Consider the following 12325-nt stretch of genomic DNA (forward strand, 5'->3'; position numbering starts at 1 on the left):
TTTCTGCATGCTGGAGTTGCAGCTTCCTGGTCATGATACTGTCTGCATGACTTAGGCAGGTGGTGATGTCCCTGGCTTCTGAGAAGGGACTGAGGAAATAGAGTTTTGTACAAGTTCTCCACGGGACAGCTAGAGGTTCTCTAGGAGACTCTCAGGTACTGGAGAGCTGGGACATTACAGTTTGCTTTAGGGGAACGAGCTACCTTTTGGTCCCAGCTCAGGAAATCCTCTTATGGCATATGTTCAATTAGCAATCACTTGCTAGGAAAAAATAGTATGAGTATATATATACTGACTTCTAACAACTAGTATCTACTGTTCTGTTTCCCCCAATATAACCTTCTCAGGCCCTGCTCCTTTCCTTGACAGAGACTGCCCTGGATTTCTTGGTTGAGTAGGGGAAAGTTTAGTTTGTAGGCCCAAGGTGACTTGCGACAATATTTCAGTTGGTGGACTGCTGGTCTCCTTGTAAATCATGCATGGAATGTATGGCTTCTCAGATGCATTTGTACTCACATTTGAAAAGGACAAAATTGAGTATTTTAAGTATTTATAAGCCCTTGATTAGGTAGGGAAAACCAACTTTGTCAATCCAGATCCTCCTTGACCTTGTTGGTACAGCATTGAGATTCACTTTTAATTTTAGCTGTAAGTGATATCAGCTGCTATCTTATATACTCTGCCATGAAAGTCATTCATTTATTTCCTTCTTTCCTTCATACTCAGGCATTTATTAAATACTTCCTGTGTCTCAGGATCTAGGCTCAGAATTGGAGATATTCAGTGATGAAAAAACCCTATCATCTCTATTTTAAAAATTTATTACACTTATTTATTTATTGTGTGTGTGAGAGAGTATATATACCATGTGGAGATCAGAGGATAATTTACAAATGCTTGTTTTCTCCCATCATGTGGGACCTAGGGATCGAACTAGGGTCATCATCTTGGTGTCAGACACTTTATCTGATAAGTCATTTTGCCAACCCATGATTGTTATTCTGAAGGGACTCTGGATAATAGAAAGGACAACATAGCTGGACAAATTTACCAGCTTGTTCTCTGTGGATCTCTGGTGGCCACTGATTCTTGTACAAACATGCTATCAGGACATCATAGAGTCTTCCTGGAATCAGAGATGGCTTCATTTGAGATAGGAAAGCCATGAACAGGTGGAAACCTTGGGGGACTTGTGGGTACAGCCTGAAGATGGGGGGGGAGCAAAATGGTTATGAAATTCTGTATATTCATACTCATCCCCAAATCTTAGCTGGGACAATGCATCACCATTTATAGAACTATAGTTAATCTCTATGGGTAGGGGACACAGAATCCTACTGGCTTGTTATTAACATCACTGAAGAACAGATGGTAGAGAGGATGTGGTGGTAAACACTTTTGGATTTCTCTCATGTGGCTTAGGATTTGCCCTGGTTAGTTTTTTGTCAACCTGACACAAGCTATATTTGTTTGGGAAGAGGGACTCTCAGTTGTGAGAAAAATTCATCACATTGACCTGGAAGCAAGACTGTAGGGCATTTTATTGGTTGAAGGTTGATGTGAGAGTGACCACTGTGGACAGTGCCACCCCTGGGCAGGCAGTCTTGAGCTGTACAAGAAGGCAGGCTGAGCACGCCATGGGAAGCAAGCCAGTAAGCAGCATCCTCCGTGGCCTCTGCATCAGCTCCTGCCTCCAGGTTCCTGCCCTGTTTGAGTGCTCACCCTGACTTCCCTCAGTGAAGGACTGTGATGTGGAGCCATAAGCTGAAATAAATCCTATCCTCCCCAACTTGAATTTGTTCATGGCATTTCATCACAGCAATAGAAAACAAGATTCTTTCATTAATGATTCCAGAAAACCAAACCTGAACTTTGGCTCATATATTATCTGGGCAGGACAGGCACCCCGATGGTGTCGTGCATACTACATAGACATCTGCATAACCTGAACTGGAATTCAGGCACCTCTAATCATTTCTGTTTTCTTATAGCTTCATTATTTGAGGTCCCTCGTTGTATTTGCCCTCTTGGGTTACAAGATGGCCCCAGCAATTCTTAGTCCGTACTCTTTGGGATCACATGCAATGGTAGCTCAATAGAGTCATGGTGAACAATAAAATCAAGAGGAGGTAATGTACACGAAGACGACGTACACACTCTGAAGGAATTTTGTGAGCTAATTGCTATTTTAAACTGCTCTATAATAACTTTCTTTCTGCCACTCAGGAGTCTGAGAGGACGGTAGCACTTCATGAAAATTAGTTTGAGCTCTTCAAAACTTGCCATATAAAACAAAGGCAGTCCCAACTGCTTTAATCAGAATGATGATAAGCTTCTAAAAATGAGTCCCATCTCCCCTGAGACCACTCAGAATTTAAGTCTGATTTCATGAAGGAGAGGTGGCAGTGTGTTTGGGTTTGATTTGGTCTGTGGGGCGTCCTGTCCTCTGTCCTGCCCATCTGCCTGGTTCAGAAATCCCTTTAGAAAACATTGGAGTGATTTGCTGGTGTTTTTTAAAAAATTGTTTTAAGATCACGTTAAGTAGATATTTGAGTGAGAAGTGATACAAGGATCAGAAATTGGGGTAGGGCACTCCTGGGCTAATGACAGTACTTATTATGGGTTGACGTCTTGGTATAGACACCTCCACCCTTTAGAAGCTCCAAATTTGCAGTTCTGTGAGGCCAGAACAACTTTAGATGACCCTGGGTGAGAGGGGGCTTGTGGCTCTGCCCTTCTGTGGGAAGAAGGCCACCTTTGAGCTGGGCTGGGGAGACTGGCATTGACCAGGCTCTCAGTGGGGTCTTCAGTGGACCAGCTAGTGTCCATGTGCTTGTTCATACCACTTCCTTTTCCATTTCTCTGTTCCTTGTTTCCTCTTTCATCTTTTTTCTGGGGCAAAAATGTGAGACTGTTTATTCCAATCACATGTTACTGTTTATGCTAGATCCCCTGCCCCTCCAGGAACAGTAAATTTCACCATCCCCAGATAAAAAGTGATAAGTGTTTGAGATGCATAACTGTGTCTCATTTTTGTACCTAATAGAAGATGGTGAATGAGCTGTGGCTACTGCCTGCCCAGGAAAATCATGATTATGGTCTGCCTTGGCACTGACTCGGGAGCGGTGGATTGGCCGTGGGTCTGTGAGTGTACAGAAAGGTGGGCCAAATGTCAGGCGTGTGGCATGCTCAGAGGCAGGGTCTGCCGAACTATCCCTCCCGAGGGGCTAATGGCTGTGCCCCAACCTGCCTGTGTCTTCCAGTGAGTACATCAGCCCCTCTGGAATTTGGCTGTTGGCAGAGCTGCAGTGAGAGCCCTGTTAGCCAGCAGAGCATATGGTGCCTGAATAGCTGTCACTTTCAAAGCCTGGGGAGCAGATGTTGGAGTAGGTTTAGATAAAGTCAGAAGAGGCCAAATGTGATAGGAAGAGCACTGAATGGCGAAGCAGTGATCTGTGTGTCCCTCATTGCCATCTTTTATTTATATTTTGTTATTGATTAATTGATTGTGTTTGTGTCATGTGTAGGGGGTGGGTATACATGTGTGCTGGCGCATTTGTATTTCTGCATGTACATACAGAGGTCAGAGGTCAACCTTGGGTGTCTTTCCTTTGTTGTTGTCTACCTGCTTTTTGAGATGGGGTCTCTCACTAGCCTAGAACTCATTGATTATATCAGGCTGACTGGTCAAGGAGTCCCAGTGACCTTCCTGTCTTTCCATCCCTAGGACTGGGATTATAAATATATGCTGGCATGCCTGTTTTTTTTAAACATGGATTCTGGAGGTCAAATTTAAGTTCTCATTTGAGCATGGCAAGCACTTTGCCAGCTGAGCTATCTCCCCAACCTTCACCTTCATCTTTTATCCCATGTGGCCACTTTCGATATCACTGCCATTGCCTTTGAAATCAGGACTGTGAGTAGCATTAAACCAGATTACCTAGTTCCGAAAGCAAATTTCTAGAATCCTCGCTGCTCTCTGGATTGGGAAAGACAGTTCAAGAGGAACTGTCTTGACTCCTCATCACTTGTCCTCAGGTTTTTCTAACCAGTAGGAACCATCCCTGTATCACAATCCTTATCTTTCTAATCCAATTTCAATCGTCTTAACAGCTAAGCCCCTCCTGTGTGATGAACGAAGTCCTCATGTCAGGTGTTATCAATACTTTCAGAATTTTCATGGAATAGGACCCATTGACACATGTCATTTCCCAGGTAGTGTCACAGGAATCTCTATTTCTGTGAGTTTGGTAGATGGTATCCTGGGACTTCTGTGTTTGGGACTTGTGTGAATTAAACGCCAAGGGCTCTATATTCTGGGTTCTGTAACGAAGCATTTCTAGACAGTGCACGGACTTTGCAATGGTGTAGACCTGGATCCCATCCCTAACTCTGCCTCTCACTGGCCACATATCCTTGAAGAACTTGATACCTCATCTGCAGAGGAGGAACAGGAACAACCATGATGATCCTATAAGCTTTACAAGGGGAAGTATTTACCTTGCAGGGGGTCTGGGATATGGTCAAGGCTGCACAACTATTGCTTTTCTTCTCTGCTTCTGAACCCTCTTTCTGCCAGTCAGGAAATAGTTGTAGAGCCTCCAATGGGTACTCCGCAGGGCTTCGATGACTTGGTTGCACTAGTGATTAGGACAGGACCTGTTTGGCTCCTGGATCTCACCGATCCTCAGCTCCAATTTCTTCCAATGAAGAGGAGGGCTTCTTGGCTGTTTTTAGTTTGTCCTCTTCCCCCAGCTCTGTGTACTTTACTCTTCACTTTGAAGTAATATCCAGGCAGGGCTCATGGCTTTCTCTCTTCTGCGATACCCTCTTCCTGATTCTTTCCTGAGCTGTGTTCTCCACGCGTAGGCTTCCTCGTTCACACCCTGGTTATTTTTTTCTCTTCTCTGGGTGTCCAGTTAACCTGTCCTTTCTTACTGCTGGGGTGACTGCTATTATTTTAATGATTTACCTCATCCCATAACCTCATTTTTAGGAGCTTGGGGGAAATGAGAAATCCCACAGAGCTGAGATATCTCTAAACAAGGTATTGACAATACCAGCCTTTATTTCATCCAAGCTGGGAGAAATATGATGCTGTCCCCTAGAAACATGTGCAAAAAGTATATTAAATAGAAATGAAGGCAACTGCTAGAATGGATGGCAATTTTGTGCCCTAGAGATCATTTATTTATTTATTTATTTCCTGGACCCCTGGTTTTCTCTCCTTTCAAAGAAAAATCATAGGAGCTAGAGGAGTCCCCACTATAGGAGATAGCCAAAGCCAAGTTGTACCTCATTAAAATGATATGAGAGTCCAGACCTACATGGGTAGTGTACCCCAGTGGGGGACTGGTTGCCCCTGCAACTTGAAGAGATGGAGGATGTGGACTTTTAGTTTAACCTCCCTAAACTGTCTGGCAGAGGAGACATGGAGGACAAAGCAGGTCAGGGACAGCAGTTATAATGGATGGCCTTAGCAATTCTGTTGTGGATAACAGGAGGTGGAGTCCAACTCTTGCCGTGGGATCAAATGAGATGGTTAAGGACCTACTATGAACTAATTCAGCCACCTTTTCCTTTTTTGGTGATACAAGCCACAGAAGTCCCCTAAGCTCACATTCCTTAGCTGTAAAATGTGGTGTAAAATGACCACAGGCTTCTGTTGGCAGCAGTTACGGTTGTGGCATGAAACAAGATGTGCAAATTTGGTCTTTTGGACAGAAATTAATGAGAGTATTTGTGAAAGACTGGTTTCTTCATGGGGTAGTGCTGGTTTTTCTTTTCTTTTTTCCTTTTCTTTTTGAGACAGGGTTTCTCTGTGTAGTCCTGGCTGTCCTGGAACTAGCTCTGTAGAGCAGGCTGGCCTGGAACTCACAGAGAACTTCCTGTTTCTGTCTTCTGAGTGCTGGGATTAAAGGTGTGTACCACTGTCACCCAGCTTAGTGTTACATTTTTTGTGCTATTAACAATGAGATCACTGTTACTCTCTCTTAGGTCTAATGAAATAGGCAGGGGATGGTCCACAGACCATGGAGACAGAGAGGCAGAGGAAGGCCAAAGTGTGGATGCACCTCCTCTAGCCTTCTGTTGATGCTGTTCAGTAGGATCACTAAGTTGGGACCTGTTCCAGGGGACCATCAATGTAGGGTCCATGTGTGTTAACTTTGTGCTCACAGATAAGTGTAGACCTTAATTCTAGAAGGACAGCTGGGATATACTCATTATGGAAGGGTTACTAAGATGAAATGAGACAGTATCCAGAGGTACTGGCCAGAGACGGGTACAAAACCAGACACTTAGTAGGCAATGCTGTTTCCTATCAGCATCACCACTATCATCTTCATCCTCATCACTATCATCACCCATCAATATTATTGATAAAGAGTAGTAGAGCTGCTACTGCCAAGATAACATCTCATGCACCTGTTCTTGGGTCTGGATCCGCTGGCCTCTAGTTTTCCCAGAACAGGTTGGTTCCATGTATGTACTAAATTCAGGAAGAGCTGTAGGCATTACAAAAGCTCTTGGCTCACTGACATTGCAATCTTCTTTCCTTGCTAGGGGAGACAGCCCTGCTGAGCCCTGGCCCTCTGGAGGGACAGTTGTGCTGGTTGCCACTGTGTTGACAGGACCTCGCTCTGAGATGAAAGCCATGCCCTGGAACTGGACTTGCTTGCTGTCCCACCTCCTGGTGGTGGGGATGGGCTCCTCTACTCTGCTCTCGAGACAGCCGCTCCAGCTGGCTCAGAAGCGTTCTCTTGTCACATTCCGAGGCGAGCCCACCGAGGGCTTCAATCACCTCGTGGTGGATGAGAGGACAGGGCACATTTACCTGGGGGCTGTCAACAGGATCTACAAGCTCTCTAGTGACCTCAAAGTCTTGGTGACTCATCAGACAGGGCCAGACGAGGACAACCCCAAGTGTTACCCACCTCGTATTGTTCAGACCTGCAATGAGCCCCTGGCCAGCACCAATAATGTTAACAAGATGCTGCTTATAGACTACAAAGAAAATAGGCTGATTGCGTGTGGAAGCTTGTATCAGGGTATCTGCAAGCTCCTCAGGCTGGAGGACCTCTTCAAGTTGGGAGAGCCCTTCCACAAGAAAGAACATTACCTCTCAGGGGTTAATGAGAGTGGCTCTGTTTTTGGGGTGATCGTCTCCTATAGCAATTTGGATGACAAACTCTTTATTGCCACCGCAGTGGATGGCAAGCCTGAATATTTTCCTACCATCTCCAGTAGGAAGCTGACTAAGAACTCTGAGGCAGATGGCATGTTTGCTTATGTTTTCCACGATGAGTTTGTGGCCTCTATGATCAAGATCCCTTCAGACACCTTCACTGTTATCCCTGACTTTGACATCTACTATGTCTATGGCTTCAGCAGTGGCAACTTTGTCTACTTTTTGACCCTTCAGCCAGAGATGGTGTCTCCCCCAGGCTCCACGACGAAGGAACAGGTGTACACGTCAAAGCTTGTGAGGCTCTGCAAAGAGGACACGGCCTTCAACTCCTACGTGGAGGTGCCCATTGGCTGTGAACGCAATGGGGTGGAATATCGCTTGCTACAGGCTGCCTACCTGTCTAAAGCTGGTGCTGTGCTGGGCCGGACCCTGGGAGTCCGCCCAGATGCCGACCTCCTCTTCACTGTCTTCTCCAAGGGCCAGAAGCGGAAGATGAAATCTCTAGATGAGTCTGCCCTGTGCATCTTCATCTTGAAACAGATCAACGACCGCATTAAGGAGCGCCTGCAGTCCTGTTACCGAGGCGAGGGGACGCTGGACCTGGCCTGGCTCAAGGTGAAGGACATCCCTTGCAGCAGTGCGGTGAGTCAGAGGGGACCCTGTGGGGTGTGGGGAACAAGGACCCCAGCTTTGTAGTTAAGAATTTGGGGGCTGTTGATTACTGTTCCTAAATATAGATAGTCAGTAATGAACCATATTTGTACTGTGTGTGCTGTGTGTGTGTTTGTGTGTGTTACACATTTAGACATAGGTCAGTAGAGGGAAACAATAGAAGACTAGAATAGAGAAGACCATTAGAGAACTCTCTTACTTCTATTGTGGAATACCACCCTTGGGCCACCAATCATGGGAAGAAATTCATTTCTCATTATTTTGGAGGTTGCCATAGTCTACACTCAAGAGTCTGCATTTATTGGGGGCCATTTGCTGTATCATAACATGAGGATGAAGGGAAGGAGAGAAAGAGAGTAAGAGGTGACTGATCTCATCCTTAACTCCCACAATAAAACAATTCATTCAAACAAGGAGTGGTGGCACATGCCTTTAATCCCAGCACTCGGGTTAGAAGCAGACGAATCTCTGAGTTCAAGGCCAGTCTGGTCTACAGAGCAAGTTCTAGGACAGCCAGGGCTAGGAAGAGAAACCCTGTTTCAAAAAAAAAAAAGGAAAAAAACCCCACAAAACAAAACTCAAAAAAACAAAAACAAAAAAAAATCAATCCACTCATTAACCATTTCTTAAATGCCCAACTTGTTTATTTTCTTTTATAATGCTTTGTGGAAGGTGGGCGTGAGTGTGTAGATGTTTGCGTGGACCCAGGTTGATATGGGGATCATTCTCAGTCACTCTCCTGCCCTATACTTTGGGACAAAACCTTTCAGTCAAACCCTGCTAATTTGTGCTACCCAGCTCACTCAGGGAATCCACCTTCTGCCCCTGTCTCAGCCTTCAAGAATGGAATTATAGGTATGTGATCATGCTCACTCGGTGTTTAATGTGTGCTTCTGTGGATCTAAACTCAGGATTCACAGCTGTATAACAAATGCTTTAGCCACCGAGCTCCTTCCCAGCCCCATTACCCTAGAACCTCTTATGACAGTTGAAAGGCAACCAAATTTAAATCTGCATTTGGGTGGGGGTGAACTCCAACCCGTAGCACCCTGGCTAAATTTTCATTTTACATTCGAGTACCCTGACACACTTGAATACATCCAAAAATGTCTCCATCAATGAGTTTACACACACATGTGCACACATTGCTCACACTAAAAGGCTACATTGTAGTGATGTGTGCTTGCTAAGTAGGTAGTAGTTCTGAGATAAGAGGGTTTAGCGATCTCTGACAGTCTTCTGTAGAAAACTTGTTCCAAACTGTTTGGGGGCTTTGCTTTTGGGAATAACAGCATCTGTAGGGAACCACCTGATACATTAACAGGCATGTATCCTGCTCTTGCTCCTGCCATAACACAAAAACCAGTTCAGCACGGAGGCCTGCAGAGCAGTTGGCCCTAACACTGCATGGTACCCTTGGAGAGAACAGAGGGAGTACCGCCTTGAGAGATGACCAATGCCAGGACTGAGAGTCACGGAGCTAGATAACAAGCTTTTGATTTTCTTCTTTTGGCTTTAATTATCCCTTTCAAGTTAGAGGCAAGTTCAGGGCTGAGGATAGAGAGGGGGGAGGCCAGAAACTGCACAGGGCTCAGGCTGTTTCTTTTGATTTGGCTGATACCCAAGTTCCTTTGCTCAGGCTCTCTTGTTACAATTCATCAGGACTCAAGCTCAGATCACACATGTCACATACAGCACAACGTCAGCATCAACCGTGTCAGACCATGACCTGGCCCCCAGTGTCGGCCATGGTGGCAACCCTGCTTTCCCTTGAGCCAGCCATCCCCTGGACTGTTGTTTCTTCCAGTCTAGAGGCAGAGAATGGGCAAGATTCTCTTTCGCCTCTGAATCCGGGGCTCCCTTGGGGGGGTCTGTAGAGTGGGAACCAAATCTCAGGTGGCGTCTTAGTTAGGGTTTCTATTACTGTGATAAATACCATAACCAACAGTGAGCTGGAGAGAAAAGGGTTTGTTTAAACTTACGGTTCTGTACCATAGCCCATCACTGAGGGAAGCCGGGGTAGAAACTGGAGGCAAGTGCTGATGTGGAGGCCATGGAGGAGTGCTGCTTTCTGGCTTGCTCAGAAGGCTTTCTTATAGCACCCTGGACCACCAGGCTAGAAGCGGTACCGCCCACAGTGGGTTGGGCCCTCTCATGTCAATCATCAGCCAAGATAATGCCCTACAGACTTTTCCACAGACAAATCTTATAGAGGCGTTTTCTCAATTCGGAGTTTTTCTTCCCAAATCATTCTAGTTTGTGTCAAATTGACATAAAATTGGCCATCACAGCTGGATTTGCCCTATGGGTCCTATTTCCAGTAGGAAATTGGAGAAGGAGGCTAAAACTTAAGAGGTTCCTTTAAGTTGTCCTTTGTTTTGGAGGGTGGGAATCCTGGGGTTATTGTGGTTATAACTTGGGGAGTTTTAGAAGGGCGTATGACCAGAGATTTGTTTTGATTACTCCCTCATCCCAATACTGTAAGTTAGAAACTTCTCCAAAGGTACTTCCTAGGCTCATATGGCCCTTGCATTTCCTGTGACCCATCTTCCTTCCCTTGAACTCAGAGCTGAAAGTAGCCTGACCCTGAGTCGCTTGCCTACCTCATGAGGTCCTAGCATCCCCTCTGGCTGTGTATGGTGGCAGGTGTGTGGAGGAGACAAAGGATATCCGTATGACTCAGGTTACTATGCTATGGGGCTTTCAAGGAACAGCTTGCTGGGAAAAGGGTTGAGTCATGAGTCCAGAACCTTCTTTCTGACTGCCACTCTCAGAGAGCTCAATGGTGCTTCTGCTCCCCTTGGGCCAGGAAGGCTGACTGCACTTGTATCAGAGAGATGGCTGAGGAACAACCAGGAGTGGTCTCATATGAGTGAGCGACTGTGACTAAAGAAGCACTTGCAAGCATGACTCCCTGAGCTGGGTATGATTCTGTGGGAGCTGGTGATGCATCTCTAGATGTTTGTAGGGATGGGAACAGCCCCCAACTTTGCTCTTGAACCTGATCTTCCCTAACCCAAATGGAGAAGGCATTCATTAACAAATGCAGTAGAGTCTGTATTTTACTGATAGACTCTCAAGAGGGCATAGGCATAAGAGACCTAGAAAGATCTGTTAGGCTTCTCAGGTTGTGCTGAGACTCAAGGGCCTAAAGCCTAGCCTGAGGCGAGTTTGCTACTAAGGCAACTAGGAGGATTAAAACATTCGGTTTAATTTCTATTTCTGTAGCTCTACACTATCCACCTCTATCTCTGGCCCTGATTCCTTTTGTAGCCAATTTCAAAGGTTCCCTGCAAGTCTCAGTCACACTTAACTCCCGGGCTATGGGATCCATAGCCTACCATTTTTGTCTTGTTCTAGGACTCTGTGAAGGCCAGCCTTTCCCACAGAGAGCGGGCAGTTCTGACATGGAGTAGTCCCCCTGCTCTGGGGAGTACACTGTTATGAGCCAAGGATCTGTGTCCTCCGTGAATCTAGAGGCTGTCCTGGATTTGGCTATCTACATTTCTCTCCCTCTTCAGCTTGCTGGGGTTCCTCACACAGCCCTAGCCCCTGCCACCAAGTAAGCTGACGAGGGGAGAAATGTCTTAAGTCCTGGGAATGTTCTAGGGAACTGACTGGCCAAAATCAAGGAAAGACCTCAGTCTCCAGGAATGTAGAAGGGAAGTTGATCACTGTAGCCTGTAGACGGGACAAAGGTTGTAGTCAAGGGAGTGTCTATCACTCCCTTTCCTGAAGTCTGAGTTTGAAATCAGCTAAGGAGTGAAAATGGGCATCAGGCAGCACCAGCCTAGGGCTGATAATGGGGGGGCTGACACAGTGGATGCAAACCACTTCCTCTTCTCTGTGAGCTTTGACCTCAGAGTGACCTTTCATTAGGGAAACTGACTCCATGGGGGCAGGAACTCTTATTTAGAGTCACCGCCTGTCACCTGTGAGGCCCTCATATCTGGGAGTGGGGAGTAACAGCCACCACACATTTGTACAGCTCTGCCCTGCCAGTGTGAGAGGTGCCTCACTCGCCCTTTTATTATTCCCAGAAGAGGCAGCCACCCTTTCCAGCTCCCAGGGCAGGGCAAATAGCACCTCAAGCCTGCTGTGCTCCTGGAGTGCCCAACTCCTGATCCACTGTAGTACAAGGTGGCTGACTTTGACACAGAGAAGGAATAGTCCAGCGAGGAATGCTCTCCAGCGGGAAAGTCAACTACTTACCTTCATGTCACGTAATTAGCAGTCTAGAAAATACTGTGTGTCTAAATTCCCAGCCCATTACTTCTCCCATGGCATGTCTCAGTGCAGGGCCAGGAGTGCTTGTCTGGGTAGGCAGGTTTCTGTGCGAGAACAATCGAGGTAAAACAGGGCATGTGTGATCCTGGGACTTGAGGGTCAGGCTCAAGTGAAGCCTAGAAAAACCTCCCAAGACTCCAGAGGCCCATTTGGAAGAACCATGGCTGGGCCTACGAC

General features: G+C 46.2%; 1 protein-coding gene across 3 annotated transcripts in view; it reads left to right on the top strand.

The window, feature by feature from the left end:
• Positions 1–12325, top strand: part of Plxna4 (plexin A4) — a 438703-nt gene that overhangs the window by 62625 nt on the left and 363753 nt on the right. For all 3 annotated transcript variants that reach the window (XM_040728755.1, XM_040728756.1, XM_040728754.1), the window contains exon 2: positions 6565–7831. In XM_040728755.1, coding sequence (XP_040584689.1) covers positions 6647–7831 — 1185 coding nt within the window. In that variant the 5' untranslated portion in view covers positions 6565–6646. The remainder of the gene's footprint in view (positions 1–6564; positions 7832–12325) is intronic.

Source organism: Mesocricetus auratus, unplaced genomic scaffold (genome assembly GCF_017639785.1).
Source record: "Mesocricetus auratus isolate SY011 unplaced genomic scaffold, BCM_Maur_2.0 Super-Scaffold_100019, whole genome shotgun sequence".
Taxonomy (NCBI): domain Eukaryota; kingdom Metazoa; phylum Chordata; class Mammalia; order Rodentia; family Cricetidae; genus Mesocricetus; species Mesocricetus auratus.